Here is an 18,766-nt window from a genome sequence, read left to right as displayed (position 1 = left end):
GGGAAGCTGAGGCGGAAAGAGTGCTTGGGTTTAAGAACAGCTTGGGCAACGGAATAAGACTCTGTCTCAAAAACAACAACAAAAAGGATAAAAGGCTGATTCACCCTTCTCGAAAAAACAGTCTTGGCAAAGGGGTTGTGGTTCTGCAGGGCTAGGGACTCTGGTTTCTATGACTGTACTAGATGAAAGGATTTGGAGACAGGACTAAAGTCATCCGTGTTACCCAGCACACCTGGGTTGACTGCTGGAACTAACAGAAACAGCTGTGCCCTCAGCAGGTGTGATGGGCTCTGGAAAGTCATGACCTGCAAATGGCCCCAGCTGCCTAGGAACAGAGGCAGCAGACCTGAGCTGCACTCATGCTCCAGGGATCCGAACAGGAAGAGAAGGCTATACCAGCTTCAAAAGCCAAATGATTGATCTGGCATCATAAACATTCTGCGTGCACACAAACTTCACACTGCCAGCAAATATTGTCACCCCAGAATGAGTTGGAAAAAAATGGAGAAATAAAAGTGAAGATTCAGAAGAAGGAGAAATTCTTTTGGGGCAGGATAGTAATAGAGTATTTAAAAAAAAAATAGGAAGGTAGGAAGAATCAGGAAAATTAGCAATTGGGGTAGCTTTGAAAGGGTGAAGGACTTTGCACAGGTGGGAGTTAGAGCGAAGATGAAGAGCACACTTCAAGGAGTTACAGAGTGAGAGGCAATAAAGCCAGCTGCACCTGAGGCCTTGAATCAGTGATTAGATTAGCGTTTGGTCTGCAGTTTTATGGCACAGACCTCATGGTGTCTTTTTCATTAGAAAATGCTCTGGTTTGAGCTAGGCATGGTAGTGTATGCCTATAATTCCAGCCTGACATTGGAGGCTGAAACAGGAGGGTCTCAAGTTCAAAGCCAGGCTGCATTAAATGGCAGGATCGTGTATTTAAAAGAAGGAGGAAGAGAAGGCAAAGCAAAAACAAAAAGTCTGATTTAAGATCACTGGCCTGGTCTGCAGTAGGGGCAAAGTAGAATGAAATCAACTGATTAGGAAGGTAAGACAATAGAGCAGGGTAGAGTAAGGAGGGATTGGAGTTAAAGAGTTAAGTTACAGATGCCCAAGTTCAGGGACAGGTCCTGTGTGACTTGATAATTGATGGGGGGAGGGAGGTAATAAAGGACAAAGACAGAGATGAGTCAAAGATGACTCAGGGAACTCGAGCCTGAGTGACTTCAGGTCAGAGTTGCCATTAGAAAAGAAGTTAGAAGCACTGGCCCCTTTGGGCATGGGTTATTTAAAGCTAGTTATTTCAACATTGGCTCATCTAGGTTGAGGCTACAGCAAACAGGTATAAAGTCAAGAGCCACAGAGGGGACGAAGCTAGAGAAAAAAGATAGTGGCCATCTATCCAGGGGCTAATGTCAAGTAAGCAGCTCTCCAAGAAATACGTCTTTCTAAAGTTTAAATCATTTAATTCTGCCAATCCTGATGGTACAGGCCTATAATTTCAGCTACTAGAGAGGTTGTGCCAGGAAGACCACAAAGTCAAGGCCTGTATGAGCTGCAGAACAAGTTCACAGACATCCTTGTCAATTTAATAAGAACCTGTGTCTCAAAATAAAATGTGAAAACAGAGCCGGGGATCTATCTCAGTGATCGGGTGCTTGCCTATTATGCACAAGGCAAACAGGATGGGGCAACTTGCATTTAAGCACTGACCAAATAGTCGCATAAATCAGACTTTAAAGATCAGAAATCCAAACACTGGAAACAGGAAGCTGGGAAAAGCATACAGACAAAGAGAAGGATGTATCTCAAAGGACAGGGCTGATGGGCAGCTCTGTTTCTGCTGTGAGATGGACACACACACACACACTCACACACTCTCTCTCTCTCTCTCACACACACACACACACACAGACACACACACCTACCTCCAAATTTTTTCCTATGACTTCAGGGAAGTGAGGAGGACCAGCTACATAGTAGCCCAGAGGAGTATTAGCTTGAGTTGGAAAGACACTTGCCTACCATGCACAACAGCTAGGGCTTGGTCCCCAAATTCCACATAAGCTCATGTGGTGGCATGTGCCTACAACTACAGAACTTGAGAAGTACAAGCTGGAAGACAGAGAGACCAAGGCCATCCTCAGTTATACAGTGACTACACGAGACCCTAGAGAGACAGAACTAAAGGCAAGAAAGGAAGAAATCTCATTTTAAAAATGTCAAGGCCTCTTCCCTCTTCTGAAAAGGCCAAAATCAATTTCCAAGTCTAGGTCTGAATGAGGCAGCAAAGACATTGAGGCAAGCCCTTCTCGGATGCCCCTGCTAGAGTTCCACCCTTGGCCAAAACACAGCTCTCCCCTCTGACGTAGCTCCTGGGTACATGGACGGACTGAGGCAGCTTCTTGGTTCCTGAGAGATGAAAGTCCCTTAAGGATTATGACTAGAGGGATGGAGAGATGGCTCAGCGGTTAAGAGCATTGGCTGTGCTTCCAGAGGCCCCAGGTTCGAGTCACGGCAACCACATGGCACCTCAATACAGGTTGTTAACGCCAACTCTAAGGGATCTATCGATGCCCCCTTGTGGCCTCTGCCAGAACTGCACAAATGTAGTATGCAGACATACATGCAGGCAAAATACCCATACACATAAAAATAGATAATCCTTTACAAAAGAAATTCTGACTAGTACATAGTGAGAGTTCATACAGCTCTGATCCACAAGATATTCCATAGTCTGCAATCTTCAACTCCACGGTGTAACCTCAGGATGGCCCAGCAACCCCCTCCACAGGTCTAACTGGATCCTGGTAATTGTGCCCGGTTCCTACAGGCCTCAGGTCCCCCTCTCTCAAGATATCTGAAGTCAGATGCTTCGGGAAATGTATGGAGAAACTGAGGCAGAGAAGGGAGAACACATGAAACCTGACACTCCTAAATTGTGTGGTCCGCCCACTAGATGGCAGTAGCTCCTAAAACTGCCCTACAGACTACCACTAGGGACTGGTAACCCCTACAGAACAGGCATTCTGGCAAGCGATTGCTCCGGATTGTAGTATTTCGTTCATAACAATTCCACTGGCCAGGTTCTATTATCCCTCGAGCTGTATTTTAAAATACTTAATAAATACTTAAACCTTGAAATCCACATTTTTTCTGGTAAGGAATTCAAAAATCATGCCATTAGAATGCAAAGTCCAGCAAACTTTTCCTGTAAAAGAACCATAATCTCTCTCTTTTGGAGATATGCAATCCCTGTCCCAGCTGTCCCAGTGTCCTGGTGACCAGGACACTGTAAAAGCAGCCATGAACAGTAGGCAAACAAGCAGGGCTGTGTTCCACTAAAACTTCTCAGACTAGAGAGGGGCCAGATTTGGCTTGGGACCACTCGTAGCCTGGGTTCATCAGATTCATTTTGCAAGAACTTGGTGAAGTAAGATTAAAAATAGGCAAAAGCAAGGCAAAAGTGACCATTTGCCCAAGGTCATCCAAAGAATTAGTACCGAGTCAGAATTAATGCCAGGTGCCCCAGCTTCCAACCTCTCCGTCCCATTTTATAGATCAGCATAGAGAAGATCAGAAGCTCCCAAACCCTGGCAACACAGTTTCGCAGAGAGGAACAGATTGAGAAACCTGATTCTGGCCCTAGCTCTTCTATCAGCATGACCTTCAACAGGTCAGCTCTCTTCTCTCAGTGCTCAGAGAGGGCCATGAAACGAGGAAGGTGTGGCTAGATCTAGTGATGTCTTAAGACAAAGAGTGAGACTGACGCTGCCCTATGATTGGACCTCCCACCGGAAACTCACTTGACAGCGGTGGTGAGGCGCAGCGGCCTGACGCCGGGTGTGGCAAAGCGCAGAGTGTTCATGTAAGCCACATGCTGCAGGGCATGGTTGAAGGTCTCCACATCATCCCCCTCCAGGGTGAGCAGGGACTGCGAGGGGTTCACGTGGACCTGGGTCCCAGACACAGACATAGCTGAGAGCAACACCAGGAGGCCGGAGAGGAAAGGTGCAGAAGTGTGGGGGGGTCAAGGGGAGGGGCAAGGGCATGCCGGGAAAGAGAGGGAGTGGAAGGGTCTATACCTTCATGCCTTTGCCCAGGCTCTCGAAATCCCTATAGTCCAGCCCCTCCCGGCATGCATAGAGGCACTCGATGACCTCACGGCTCTCCAGGCGACCTGAGCGCACGCTGAAACCAGCCAGGTAGCCGTGGAAGTAGTGGTGGATCAGCAAGGGGTCTCCTAGGGCAGGAACACAGGAGCAGGCCAGGTGGTGAGAGGAGAAAAGAGGACAGGGGACAGGTGGGACGGAGGGTAGGGTGATAGAAAGGGGAAAGGAAGAACACACAGAGAGCTTGAGAAAGAAAATGAAAATATGGAAATAAAAGAGATGAGAGGTGAGAAGGAAGGGGGGCTGGGATGGACGACGAGGATAGAGAAGACCCGTGAGGCAAAAGGCAGGACGGAATTTTCGCCCAGCATGTGTGAGGCTCGGCGTTCCATCCCCTAGCAAGGAAGAAGAAAACTGAGAAGGGGAGGAGGAAAAATACCATGAGGAGGAAGGGGAGAGAGGGAGAGAAGGGGGAAACCACAGTCAAGAGGAACATTAGAAACCAACAGGAAATAAGGAGACTGAGAGAGGAAGTCTTTCCAGGGACATGCAGGGGCACCAGGATGAATGTGTGTGATCTCCACAGATGCCTGGACTGTCCCCTGCTGCTACCTGCTTTCTGTCATGTGGAAAGTCAGCAAGAGAAACCTTACTACATTCCATGAGCAGGGAAAAAAACAACACCCAGAATCCAGACAAGCTATGCCCGGTCTTCCTGCTCCAAGAACACCCTGCTTGACCCGGTTTAGAAACTCTACCATGGTGGCAAGTCAAGTTGAACCTAGAAAGGCTGGATTAGAACTCTGGTCTCCAGTTCTCATACGCGATGTACCTGGGGTTGTGTCTGTACTGTTGTCTCCTCCTTTTTCCTTTTCTCTGTTCTTCTCTTCTGGGAACCGAGAAGAAGAAAAAAAGTGGCAGTGAGCTGAGGGCTGTGACAAGAAGTTCTGTAAGTCCCCTCAGACCTCATAGGGTTTGCAGGCTCTCAGCAGAGTCCCAACCCCTCTTATGCCATGCTCCACTCTTGCAGGCCTCTGTTACAGATGACTCTATTGCTGAGGAGACAGGAATGTTCTGGTAAGATAAGTCCACAAATGGAAGACTAGCAGTCCTCTGAGAGATTCCTGTCCTCCTGCGAGGGAGAGGCTGTGGAAATTGTCATCTCTCTGAGGGAACGAAGTGAGAACTGGCTGGAGTTACACTGTAGAGTTATGGATGGAAATTCCACCAAGTTTACGTTACTGACCCACACCATGGGGGTGGGGGGTGGTACCAGAAGCAGAGGTCCCCTCTAGCTGAGATTATTCGGTGTAGTCTCCCTGCTCAGCTGTACAGACATGTAGGAGATGGCCTCTGCAGAGGGACAGGCCACCCTCGTCCTCACCTGCCCACCTCGCCCCAGCCCTAAGCCACTGAGACTTTACTGAGGAGGTCAGGGGACCCACCAGTCCAGCAGGCCCCAATCATGAGTGCAGGCTCCCTCCTGGGTGGGTGGATGAGACCATTGTCATGGATGAGAGCAGGGTCAAAGGAGATGCCATCAGTGTAGAGTGTGACCGTGGGGAACTCGAGGTTCAGGGCATAGTGGTGCCACTCGTCGTCACATACCTGGTGGTGCAAAGTGAGGGCAAGAACCCCTCAGTTACTTGCTTTCCAAGGAACTAGCCCCAGCCCTGATCCATGTCCTGGAGGCAAGACAGTCCTACACATCCCCAGTTTTACCAGCAGGGCTGCCTGCACACCCAGCTCAAGGAACAGCATCACTGTCCAAAGTCTGCAAGGCAGGCACCCTCATATAGAAAACTCCGTGAGTTAGGGGAACCTGTAAGACTACTACGGACAGAGCTAGACACTGGAGTACACCCTAAAGTCCAGCAACTCAGGAGGGCCAGACAGGAGGATCACTTGAGTCCAGGAATGAGAAGGCCAGCTGGGCAACACAACGAGCTCTTGTCTCAAAAAAGAAAATAATAACATCAACAAAACACCCACTATGCTGCAAATGAATTTTTCCAAAGATATTTGTGAATGTGATTTCAGGGTGGTTTCTAGCCCAGCAGGAACCTCCGGGACATCTATTGCTTCACTCTGCCATTTCTCCTAGAGTTGTCGAGAGGAGGGAATGGGCAGAGGAAGGGGTGGAGGTCTCTTCCATAGCTACTTCCCAGTGTTGGGATCCCGCAAGGCTCAGGCACAGGCTCTCTCCTCTCCTGCCCTGCATCCCCTTCCTAGGAGTATCCTAGTCTATTCAAAGGGCTGTTCCTCAGTCCACATTCACACTGGTAATACTGCCATGTCCATCTCCAGCCCAGAGCTCTCCCCGAATTCTGGGCTTTCCACTCAGATGCCTCAATGCCATCAAAAATTTAACACGAATGAGATGGAAGCCATTATGCTTCCCAGCTCCCCTCACATCCCATCCTCCACTCAAAGGGGCTTTCAGCTCAGGGCCAAGCAAAATGAACAGCTGTGGGTTTCTACTTAGGACTCGCCATCTCCACGGTCACACATCAGTGAGTTCCCAGGCCCTTTTGTGTGAAGTCACAGTAGTTCCATCTCTCAACTCACCTCCTCTTTTCTTCTTTGTACTGGACACAGAACCTAGGGCTTTGAGCTTCTGAGGCAAGCACTCTACCTCCAAGCATATCCCTGGTCTGGTCTTTTTCTTACTTTTTATTTCTTCTTCTTCTTCGGTTGGTTGGTTGGTTTGGGGTTTGTTTTTGTTTGTTTGTTTGAGATAGGGTCTCTAGGTAGCCTTGGCTGTTCTGGAACTCACTTTTTAGACCCGGATGTCCTCAAACTCATTGATAGCCACCTGCCTCTGCCTCTGGAGTGTTAGGATTAAAGGTGTGAGCCATGAGCCATCATGCCTGATGGTTTGGGTTTTTTGAATCAAAGTCTATTGTTGCCTGGGCTAGCCTCAACCTCACCAGAGCCTTGAACTTCTGACCCCCCTTGCAGGCACCATGACACATGGTTATATGTGGTGCTGGAGAATGAACCCAGAGCTGTTCCCAGTTCCCCTCACATCCCATTCTCCACACCCAAACCAACAGATGCTTTCCTCTCAGGGCCAAACAAAACTAACAGCTGTGGGTTTCTATGTAGGGCTCGCCATCTCTGGACTGCCATCATTAGTAGACAGGCACTCTCGGCCAACTGAGCTGTACCCGCAACAAACGATGGTGATGATGATGACAATGACGATGACGACAATGATGATAATATTTGAAAAACAAAAACAAAGTCTCACTAAATTGCCAGGGGAGTCTTGAACTTTCAATCCTCCTGCCTCAACCTCTGAGGTAGCTGGGATCTCTGACCTGTGCCACTAGGCCTGGCTTACTTCCACTCTTCTTCCTCATTAGCATAGTCCTCCCACAACTGCCCAAGTGACCATCTTGGAATATAACTCTGACCATGTCATAGACCTGCTTTAAGGCCTTCAGACAACAGCTTCCTAAAGCCACTGCCCATCTCTCCAAGCCCATCCTTCAGCCTTTCTTTTTACCTGTGTGCCCCAACCCCACTCGTCTCTTCCTTGCCTTAGATTTTGTAAAACTCCACCTCCACTAGAGGCTGGCTTAGGGGTCAAGGATAGACTTGGCACACACTGGGCTAGATCCCCAACTCTGCCAAAAAGAGGAGATGGGGAGAGAAACAGAAGGCAAGGGAGGGAAAAAGAAAAAGATAAAATAGCTTACCTACTCAACTAAAATATAAGCTAACTGAAATTGAGTATTTTAATTCCTATTATATTCATATTATTTAACTCCATTGTACCCCTAGAATCCATCTGTTGAAAAGGCAGTCACTTAATTGGTGTTCAATAGATGTTTTAAATAAATGAGGATAAAGAAAATTTTAAAGAGAAGGACTAGGGAGGCAACTCAGTGATAGAGCACTGCCCAAGCCTGGTATTCAGTCCCCAGCAACTCACTCTATCTATCTTTCTCTCCTGGCATGGTGAATAGGCCTATAATCCCAGCTCCTTGGGGGGCTGGGACAAAAGGATCACAAGTTCAAGGACCAGCCTTGAGTAAGTAAAAGGCCAACATGAGCAACTTAGTGAAACCTTGTCTCAGAATAAAAAGTTAAAAAGTGGGCGGAGGACATAGCAGCAAATGGCAAATCTCTGTTCAAATGTGCTACAAACAGCAAAAGCTTTTATAAACTGACCTCACTTATCTAGCTTGTAAGTTTTCCAGGCTCTTCCTTCTCTCCTATTTCCTGTGCTTTTTTCCCATTTGTCAATTACTCTTACGGGGTGTATAGGAAAGGTAGAAGACGGGAACTCAAATTGGTCCTCACTGGCCCTTGTAGCCAACTTGGAGAATGAATATAGGATATTCATATATGATATGTTGGCACAAACCTATAGTCCCAGCACCCAGGAGGTAGAGGCAGGAGGGTTGAAAGTTCAAGGCTAGCCTGAACTATAGGGTAAAGACCATCTCAAAAACCAGACTGCAACTTGGAAGTGTTGACTTAAGAAAGGATCTTAGTTCCCTTGTCTATTTTTAGTCATTCTTCCTTAGCATAGGCAAAAGACTGAAGATTAACATGTATAGAGTGGTTTTAAGTCTATACAGGTCTATTGTATAATTTGATAATACAACAACCTCAGGATGTGGGATTCTTTTTACCTTGTGAAAACTCTAAAGTTTAGCTTGGCATGGTGGCACACATCTGTAATCCAGGTACTTGGGAAGTGGATCCAGGAAGATCAGGAGTTCAAGGCCATTCTCTGCTATTTAGCAAATTCAAGATCAACATAGTCTACAAAGAGACTCTGTCTCAATAATAATAATAATAATAATAATAATAATAATAATAATAAAATACCATAAAGTGAAAAGTTACAAATTTTAAAAATATTAGCCAGGCCATGGTGGTGCATGCCTTTAAGCCCACCCAGCATGTGGGAGGCAGAGGCAGGAGGATCTCTGTGACTCTGAGGCCAGCCTAGTCTACAGACCTAGTTCTAGGACAGCCAAGGCTACACAAAGAAACCCTGTCTTGAAAAAATAAATTAACTAGTACTGAAAACCAACAGGCTTGCCAATCAACACTGAACCATAAGCTCTGAACTTGACCCCAGCATTGCTTGGTTTCCTGGTTACAACTAAGAATCAAGGACAGATACTGTTATACAGGTTATATGTGAGAAGAAAATAAAATAAAACAAGGGCCCAGATGGATGGCCAGGTTTAGTAGAGTTGCCCCTCCTTCCCTTCAATCCATGAATGCTTTTCTAGGCAGCAAACCTTGAGAAGACCAGACAACCTGGGGTAGACTAATCAGGTTGGAAGAGAGCCATTCAAAACAACCCCAGGAGTTCAGAAACCCCCTCCCTAAAAGTTAGCTCCACCCACCCAGCCCTCTCAGAGGCAGACAGGCCCCTGTCTCACCTGCTCCAGCTTCCAGAGGAACTTGACCGGACGGGCACTCTCAAGCAGTGGCCAGTAGAGGAAGGAGATTCTGCAGCCATGTACAGTCAGTGAGTAGTGAGAGAAGCCGTCCTCTAAGAGGGCAGAAAAGGGGACAGGGGTCAAACACAGGCCTGAGGCAAGAAAAGGTTCCAGGTGACAGCTGGGGAGGATGTCTCTTGTGAGGGCGTGTGGAGACAAAGCCAGTCAGCTCCTAGAGAAAGGATGGGTAAACCATTACCATGTGCAGTGGTGGGCCTTCGTGGGTGAAAAGACAGAACGGGGTGTATGGAGACTAACTTGGCAACTGCCAATGAAGATAATGTGGTCTGGGAGTCAGTCCCCCTGCACCTAGAGCAGGAACATCTCAACGTATCAACTCAGCAAGTCACAGAATTACAGGGGTGACAAATCCTGCCCATGAACTGGGCATGGTGGCATTTGCCATAGTCACAGTGAGGCAAGAGGACCTCTTGAGCCCAGGAGTTCTCAGTCAGCCTAAGCAACATGGCAAGACTCCATCTCTTTTTCTTAAGGTGGTGTGGGAAGTATAACGAGGCATTCCTGGAATCTCAGCACTCAGAAGCCTGATGCAGGAGGGCTGTGTTCAAGCTGAAGGCCAACCTGGGCTACGTAGCAAAACTGTCTATTTCAAAATACAAAGCAAAACGAGCATCGGCAACTTACAAATGAAAAGAAGGGCAATTTGTAAGTTTGAAGGACATTTGTCACAAAGGGGGACAAATGCAGGACAAGGAGCCAGTGTCCAACCTCAGGTTAGGGCCCCAAGGGGGGCTCACCATTCTGGACTGTGTTACACACGATGGTCTCTTCCTCCTTCTTCCCCTTGTTGGGAGTCACGCCATGTTTCATCCAGAAGGACAGGGTAAAGTGGTCACTAAGGCCATCCTGCGGCCCAGAGCCCAGCCCTGCTGGGCCACCCAGGGGAACTTGCACAGCTTGGGTGCCATTGAACCAGTAGATGAGGCTGCTGTCCTGGCTGTAGTGCACTGAGAGTCCCGCTGTCCAGTTGGCATTGGGGCCAGGCATGGGCAACAGGTCTACCTCCCCAGTAGCAGCGCCTGCAGAGGTGCCAACAGACACAAGTATCAGAGCTGAGACGCAGCAGGTGAGGAAATGGGAAGGAAGTAGAAAAAGGGGGGGGGGGACTGACAACCATTCACCACCTCTTGTAGCCTTTCAAAGACAAGAGGCTAGTTGTCTTTCTTCTAGAAATGTCTCTCATTAACTCAGCCCATTCACCAACTCTTCCTTGCTCCCAAATATTGTTCTGTGATGTCTCTAGTGTTGGGTCCAACAATGATGCATCTTTACCATCTTTCATCACCATCTACCTGCCCTTTGGGCCACCAAAGCTATCCCCAGGCCTCAACTCCCATATAAATACCTGTGAGGGCTTGAGGAGTCAACTTTCAGAAAGGGTACAGAGAAAATGAGGGATGCCTGGGAAGGGTCCTGGGCGAGTGGGGACACACGCACCACAGAGCTTCCGCAGTGCCCTTTCGGAGTAGTTGTCTCGGTCACAGCCCTTGGCCACATGGCTGGTCTGCAGCTCTATGGTGGCCTGGATGTTCCACAATGGTTCATCACAGGTCTCCAGGCGGATGCCAGGGAACAAAGCCAAACTCCCGGCGCCTGGGGCGTACTCAATCCTTTTGTTCCAGCCTGCACAGGTGAGACAGGAGGATAGAAGGCAGATGGTAAGGCAGGCCCTCCTGCCATGTGCACTGACTGTCTGCAGCTCCTAGGAAAATGGCCTGCCTGGAAATGCGCTTCCAGCACCAAGCCTACCTTCCACGGTCATCAGACGAGGTAAGGAAAAAAAAAAATGGGGAAAAAAAAGTGACAGGTGATTTTTTCAAGCAGGTCCCTGCCAAGCAAACTCACCTTGCCAGCTGGGCTTGCAGGTGGGCTTCACCTGTATCTCCACCTCCGCGTCATCCGCAGCCCGCTTCTTCCCACAGTCGTACGCTGTCACCGTGAACTTGTAGAGTTTCTCACCACTGTACTGCAGCTTCTCTGTGTTCTCAATGTTGCCTGAAGTATGAAACGGGAAGACAGACAGACAGGTCAGGTGCACTAGAGGAAGCCCAGGGAGGCACAGGAAGACCAAGAGAGGCAAGCATGAACTGGTGCACTGATCAGCAGAAGGTGGGAAGGAGATAGCTGGGAAGGAAAGGGCCCTCACTCACACAGGGCAAAGACGTTGGAACTGAAGGTCTGTGGGGAGAGGCAGGAGCAGAGAGCAATGCTCTGGGCCAGACATCAGGAGAGCAGAGGGTGCTGGGTAGCTAGAGACAGAAGACTCACCGTCATTGTCGATGAGGAAAGGAATGTTGGGTGTAAGAATCTCATAGTAGCAGATCTGGCTGTACTGAGGGGAGCAGTCGCCATCGATGGCTTCCACGCGTAAGATGCGGTCATACAGCTTCCCCTCTGTCACTGCAGCACGGTACAGACGCTCCACAAAGACCGGGGCAAACTCATTCACATCGTTGACGCGGACATGCACGGTTGCCCTGCACCCATAGGAACAGAATGGACACGCATGCGTTAGGCGGCTGCAAACGCTGAGCAAAATGCAATCAGGAATCCAGATGGGGACCGAGAGGAGGAGGGAGCCAGTCTACCCTTGAGACTGCTCGTGCCCACTCCAGCGGGCACAGTTAAACTGTGCTAAAGTCATAACCATTATAAAACCACACAGGGGAGAGGGCCCGACATGAGGAAGAAGGAACAAGCCCTAGAGAACTCCAGAATTGGTGATTTCTGTCCAAAGGCTGTATAGAATGAGGAAGAGGAGAATAAATAGGTTCTGCACACATCTGATCCCTTTCAGCTGTCCGTCCCTGCCTATCCACACATTTCATAACTTACACAGCTCTGAGTGTGGTTGGGGAACCCTCATTAGGATGTCAAGGTGAAGGGAATGGCAGAAAAATAGAAACTACATAAACCCGGCTGGTCCCTGACTTAATAAAGGTCAAATCTTACAGAAGAAATGAGAAAGATATAGACAAAAAAAAAAAAAAAAAAAAGTTAAAACCAGCCATCAAGGAAGTGGCATTTGACTGGAAGTCGTAAGTTGTCTGATAGATCTGAGTAGTTCATCTGCCTACATTGTATCTCAGCCATGAACCTTCCTGACTCACACACCTTCCCAAGCAAACAGAGCTACGTCTAGGATGATCACTCTGTGCCCTGCCACTAACCAAGAGCCAGGCCCCCAGACTCAGAGGCAAAGGTCTTGTCTCTTAAGTGGGAAGAAACTAAGTCACAAAGACCCTTCTAACCTCTGATGCCTCTCAGGAGCCTAGGATTCCTTATTACTGATCTGTCTCCCATGGCCAAGTGAGAAATGAGCTGGTGACAGATGGAGGTGTCTGAGAGCCAATCCTCTTCCATGCTATGTGACCATCCTTACCCTCCCTGGTCCCTCCCAGCTGTGTGTATACCACAAGCCTGATGTATGCTGTGTGCTGCAAATAGACCAGAGGGGGCGCTTGGAAGGGGTCTGGCTGTGTGTGGAATGTGCTTGTCTCTTCCTCATTGTCTTGCGGTCACCACAATGCCCCTGTGCTGTGCAGTAGATACAAAGGGACACGTTTTTTTATACAAACCACCTCTGGTAAGCTTCCTAGTAACACTCTGTCTCACAGACAAGGAGAAGCAAGACCATAAAGTCTGAGCACATTGTCCAACTAGCCTCCTGTATGCTTGTGATGTTGACCAGAGATCCCTAAACTCTATGAAGAGCAGGGGTGACATTCAGTCAGTATGACCAGGGACTAAGAGGGCCTTACTCTTACTATGCTAGAACAGACAATCATCAGTTGACACAGGAACAAAGGGGACATTATTACTCATTTTTGGTAGTAACTTTGCAATAGTAAATTTGGGTGTGGAGACATAGCCCTTTGGTAGAGGGCTTCCTCGGCACAAGTAAGGTTGTGGGTTCCATCCCCGGGTTCAGGTTGGTCTATCCTCTGCTAACCAGAGACTGAAGGGACTGAACTTGCCGGACTAAGCATCACAGTCTCTGAGAGACCATTGTTGAAGGAGGGAGAAGGGCTCCATAACAAACAGGCATGAGATAGGCTTCCCTCACTTGTGAGACTTCTTGGTGTTGGTGCCATCGGGCCCCTCGCCACAGTCATAAGCCTGGATGGTAAAGGTGTGTTCCTTCTGGGCCTCACAGTCCACCGGCTCCTTGGCCCGGATCAGCCCTTCACCTGTTGCCTTGTCCAGGATCACAGCCTCAAAGGGTACCCCAGACCCATGCAGCCGGAAGCCACAGATCTCACCTGGCAAGGCAGGAAGAGAAGACATGAGACTCCACGTGACCCAGAGCGTCTCCTTCCAGCCCTCAGCCTCCTCGCGTAGGCCACTGAGAGCCACATGCCCAGCTGCATGTCTCCTCCCAAACTCCAGCCCCTTGTATTGATGGCATGAAGCATCCTTGATCCCCAGCTAGCAGGTCTGAGGTCTGCAAAATCTACTGTGTTTGCTCCTGGATGCTCAACTCTGACATCCCTCGCTCCGTCTTCATTTTTCAGGGCAGCCCGTTGCCTTCTTGCACCTCCCTTTCTCCGATGTCTTCCCAGACCTGGGCCCCACTTTCCCCTTGCTCCCACTACCAGGACCTCCCATCCGTCTCTTGCCTTCCACTTTCCCACCCACTTTTCTCAACCCCCTCACCGTAGCCCCAGTTACCTGCATAGCGCAGCGGGGCATCTTTATCCAAGGCAAAGAGTGGTGGATTCAACAGGACAGTGTTGTCATTCTCCATGACAATGCCCTGGTACTCTGCCTCGATCCAGGGCTTGTGCTTGTTGGCTGGCCCCACCCCCAAAGAGAAGAGAGAAAGTACTTAGGAGCTGAACCTCCGCTCCCAGGATGCAGCTCTTGTTAAGCCTACACCCTAGATCAACACCCTTTCCCCGCCTTTGCCACCTTGCAAGGAGAAGTATGAGCCACAGAAGGTCTCAGAGGCTCTGTGGGAGATTATATAGCCTTCTGTATAACTGGATAGGCAGTTTCCATGGCAACGACCCTCCTTTGGGGAAGGGACCACTATCTCCCCCCTGGGGATCATGACTAGGGGTAGAGAATCTCATATAAGGTCTTTTTGTCTTGGCAAATGGGACTCAAGAAACAGTGGTGGCCCTTAGAAGGTCCTGAGAGGGGACAGGGATGAGTGAAGGGAGAGTTAAGACAGGGAAGAATATTGACCAGTTTCCTAGGGTCTCAGTGGTTTACCCTCCCCCCCCCCACACACACACACACCCCTACTGAATTTCAACCCTAATCCCTTCAGTCTATACTTCTCCAAGTCCGGCCCAGACTTCAGGCCACTCACCCAGAAAAGGAGAAAGGAAAGAAGAGAAGTATATAGGACAGTAGCAGGAGGGGGGGAGGGGGGAGGGGGCAGAGGAGCAAGGGTAGAGCAGAGAAATCAATGCCAAGTGACTGGACCCAGCAGAGCCAACATCCTCGGGGATTATGGAGCTGGCCTAGAAACACAGCAAATCCCTGCCTTACTTCCCATCCCCACACCCAAGAGAACGCAGTCATAACCAGCACATTTCTAGGTCCTCTCAAGACCTCCACACCCCACACTTCCTGAACCCTTTTACAGACCTGTGGCTGCATCCTAATTTTCACCTACCAGACTCTGTCAAATAGGATCTCTTCCCCAAGACCAACTCCTCTCAAGCTCTCGAGAGGCTACAGGGAAGGCACATATGTCTCTGCTACCTCATCCTAGAACCAACCTCCACCACTTGGTCTACCCATCCATGCCCCCAAAGCCGGACACAGAGAGGGGAGGATATGTCATCAGAGGGAAACTGAGTCACCAGAGTCCTCTCACTCCAGTATCTCATGACAAGCAAGAAATTCTGATTTCCATTCTTCACTCCTCTAACCACAGCCCAGCAAATGTCCTGGAAACCGCAGGCCTCACCATTTCATGATGGTCACCGCCATAGCACCCTTCCTTAATGGCCAAAGAGAAAGCCTCAGGATGGTACATGGAAAGCTAAGTAGGAAGGGACAGGAGGCTGGAGAGCCAGGAGGACCATTAAGGTAGGAGCTCCAGCCGGACATAGAAGACAACAGACAGAAGGGCCGCCAAGTACAGAGCCAGGCACCCTGCAACATTGTGTCTGAGCCCTCTCCCTGGCCCTCTTCTATGGCTGCCGCCTGTCCTGTGTCCATTCTTCTTCTCCCCTTCTTGGCTCACTGGCTCTTCCTTGGCTCCCTCCTCCCCTGCTTTTCACCGTTGCTGCTGATTTTCCTCCTTCCTTCCTTGCCTCTGCCTTTCTCCTTTCCCCGTCCCTTCTTCCCTTCCCACTCCTCAGCTCCCTTCGCACCTATTTCCTGGAGCACCCCACACCCCTTTCCAGCCTTTCTCCCTCCCCTCTGCCTACCTGAACCCTCTGCCCGTGACCCCACCCTCGCCCTCCCCCTGACAGTCTCACCCAGCTGAATTTATCTGCTGTCTGCCAGAGAGGGCAGCTGTGGTCACCCACCACCCAGCGGATGGATGCAGCGAGAAGGGTACGGATGCAGAGGAACACGAAGAAACATACGTGCTCAGAATTGCCGAGCTGCGGTACACAGTTTCTCCCCAGGAAGGGACGGAGACAACCAGATGGATCTGCCACACACCCTTGGTGTGCACACCCAGTGAAAACGAAGCTGAGGGAACGTCACCCTTGGGGCGCAAGTTCCTTTGAGACAGGAGGTGTCTACCAGCATGGAGGAGTTGGGGGAGGGGGGCAGAGAGACCCCAGGTGGGAATGGAGACCAAATACAAGCAGGATGCCGGGCAAACGCATGTAGAGACGGATCAGAGAGGAGGTGGTCCTTGGAAGTGAGATGGGTGAAGGGAACAGGTCTGAGAAGGATGGAAAGAGGTAACCAGAAAGGAAAGGACACCTGTCATGCGCCAGAGAGTCTCAACGTCTCCTTCCCTCCATGCCCCACGCTGCTCAGCCCGACGCCCCAGGTCAGAAGGCCCCCCATCCCTGTCTATCTCACCTTTGTTGCCAGAGCTGAGCTGGAGCAGGGAGGCCAGCAAGAGGGACAGCAGCAGGAGAGTCATGGTGTGGTGTGAAGCACGCCAGGCCAGCGTTCCTGTCCCCTGGGAGCCTCAAGCCTGCTAATGCCACCTTGGGGGTGGGGGGATGCGGAGATTCTGCAAGGAGAGGAGGACAGAATCAGAAAGGAGCCTGCTGACCACGCTGGTCCATACGGCGGAGGCGTGCAGACCCGCTGGGTGGCTGAGATGGGGGACTTGCGGCAGCTTCTCTTCGCTCTCAGCGTCCTCACTCTGGCTCTCTCTCGCTCGCTCTCACTCACTCCCACCCCATCCCCGCTACTGCAGGATGACATCAGCACAGCCAGGCAAGGATTGATGGGGCCGCTGGCCAATTGGAAGACTGGGGGCGCCAGGTGCTGCAAGGGGGGGTAGGGAACCAATGCGACTGGGGAGCAGGGGCGGGAGAATGTGTTAGGGCTTTTTCCCCTGGCTGCAGTTTGGAGAAGCAGAGAACTGTGGGGGCTAGAGAGGAAGCTTGAAAGCCATGGAGGGGGGGGGGGGGGGAGAAGATAAGGGGGACATCGGAAGACCTAGCCGAAAGCCCGGAGGTGGGGTGAGGACAGGAGACGTCAACAGACTTGAGGGTGGCCAAGAGAGGCAGTGCTCACGTCACCCCCCCACCCCCAATTCTGCATTAACCTCTTTTCACAGCCCGTTCCATCAGCTAGTCCCTGCTGCGTGCTTTCTGGGAACCAGGAGGCAAAACCTTCAGCATGAACACGAGAAATTTTAGCATTTCAGTTTCAGCCCAGGGCCCCCGTGGGAGCCAGAGGAGGGGCGACGAGATGAGGACGAGGGAGTACCTCCTGAACCCCTTTCTGCATAGTTCACCAGTATCTGGGATGTTAAGCTCTCTTTTTCCTACTGCTTACAGTCCCAGACTTCCCGAGCTTAAACCATGATGGAGCCGCCCTACAGCTTGTGAATCCAAAGACGGGGGTGCTGGCCAGTTTGGGAAACTAGTGGGCAGCTGGGGCCAGGCTGTACAATGATTTCAATAGCCCCCCAAGCTATTAGGATGGTGTGTCTTGATAAAGATTGACAGGTGATGGTATCCAGGACTCAGAATTGAGAGGGAAACCCAGGGTTTTACCACAGAGTGTAAAATCCTGAGCCCTCCCTTGCCTTCTCTTGAACTCACCACTCATGAGCTTCAGCTCCTCTCTTCCTCCCTCTCACAAGCCCTTGAAGACCAAGAACACGGGTTTAGGGACCACACTCAGCCAACTGTGAGGGGGCTGTGGTGGCCCTGGGTCCTGGCCTTTCTTAAATGCAGCTCCTCACCTCCTTCCCTCACACCTCTGAATAGCCTGAAATATCCCCTCACACCCTTACTCAAAGGCTAAAGGTAGAACTCCTAACTACTCCCCACACCACAGGGAGCCTCCAGAGGAAGCCCTCCCTCGGGGTTCCCAAACCTGGCAAAAATGGCGTGAAGGCCAAGACTGACACTCCAGAAGAAAGTTCAGGTTTTGAATGACTGACAGCTCCAAGGTCATTGCACAGAAGGGCATGACTTTGTCAGATCCCTGCCTCTCCTCAGGCTGCAGACACCAGACCAGAACTCATCACTTGGTGTATGTGGCAGGCGGGGGTGGGATGGGGGGGTGCCAGGGAAACCTCTCACTGCATGGAGGGCCAGCCCTGTTAAAGCCGGGTTAACGGAACCTTCCCACACCGTATGGAGGCTGATCTGGGGTCTGTAAGCCTCTCCTTCCAAACAGCACCCAGCCTGACCCTCAGTCTCTTCCCATCTACACTGAAAATAATGCCTCCCAACCTGTTCCAGAAGAACCTGAGGGTCCTCAGTAATGACCTCATCCTTTCAGACCCTTTGTACTCCCCTTCCTCCGGCCCCCTTCCTCCTCTATGTCCTGCTGAAAAGCCAGCACTGCCCCTTCATAGCCTTGTCATAGCCTTGACAGAGCTGTTGCAGGCAGCAAGCACCTAGCTAGCCAGCAGAGCCCTCAGTAAGACTCAACCCACACACACATCAGTGTGGCTCTGAGGAAGGCAGTATGGCTGAGGCCAGATAAGATCAAACACCAGCATAACCACATAGTGGGGAAGCCTCTTAGCTCCGTCTGGGCAGACAATATGAAATTCGAGAG

General features: G+C 50.3%; 1 protein-coding gene across 1 annotated transcript in view; it reads right to left on the bottom strand.

Moving 5' to 3' along the window:
* Clstn3 (calsyntenin 3) overlaps positions 1 to 16,769 on the bottom strand; it is a 32,827-nt gene extending 16,058 nt beyond the window's left edge. The window contains exons 1-12 of the mRNA XM_027428221.2: positions 16,595 to 16,769; positions 14,264 to 14,386; positions 13,659 to 13,854; positions 11,861 to 12,069; positions 11,438 to 11,587; positions 11,030 to 11,215; positions 10,330 to 10,611; positions 9,512 to 9,624; positions 5,546 to 5,708; positions 4,933 to 4,989; positions 4,074 to 4,231; positions 3,795 to 3,943 (exon numbers count right to left, since the gene is read on the bottom strand). Of these exons, the coding sequence (XP_027284022.1) occupies positions 3,795 to 3,943; positions 4,074 to 4,231; positions 4,933 to 4,989; positions 5,546 to 5,708; positions 9,512 to 9,624; positions 10,330 to 10,611; positions 11,030 to 11,215; positions 11,438 to 11,587; positions 11,861 to 12,069; positions 13,659 to 13,854; positions 14,264 to 14,386; positions 16,595 to 16,658 (1,850 nt within the window). The 5' untranslated portion in view covers positions 16,659 to 16,769. The remainder of the gene's footprint in view (positions 1 to 3,794; positions 3,944 to 4,073; positions 4,232 to 4,932; positions 4,990 to 5,545; positions 5,709 to 9,511; positions 9,625 to 10,329; positions 10,612 to 11,029; positions 11,216 to 11,437; positions 11,588 to 11,860; positions 12,070 to 13,658; positions 13,855 to 14,263; positions 14,387 to 16,594) is intronic.
* Positions 16,770 to 18,766: the final 1,997 nt, after the last annotated feature.

The sequence above is a fragment of the Cricetulus griseus genome, chromosome 8 (assembly GCF_003668045.3).
Source record: "Cricetulus griseus strain 17A/GY chromosome 8, alternate assembly CriGri-PICRH-1.0, whole genome shotgun sequence".
Taxonomy (NCBI): domain Eukaryota; kingdom Metazoa; phylum Chordata; class Mammalia; order Rodentia; family Cricetidae; genus Cricetulus; species Cricetulus griseus.
This window is presented reverse-complemented; position numbering and strand designations above follow the sequence as displayed.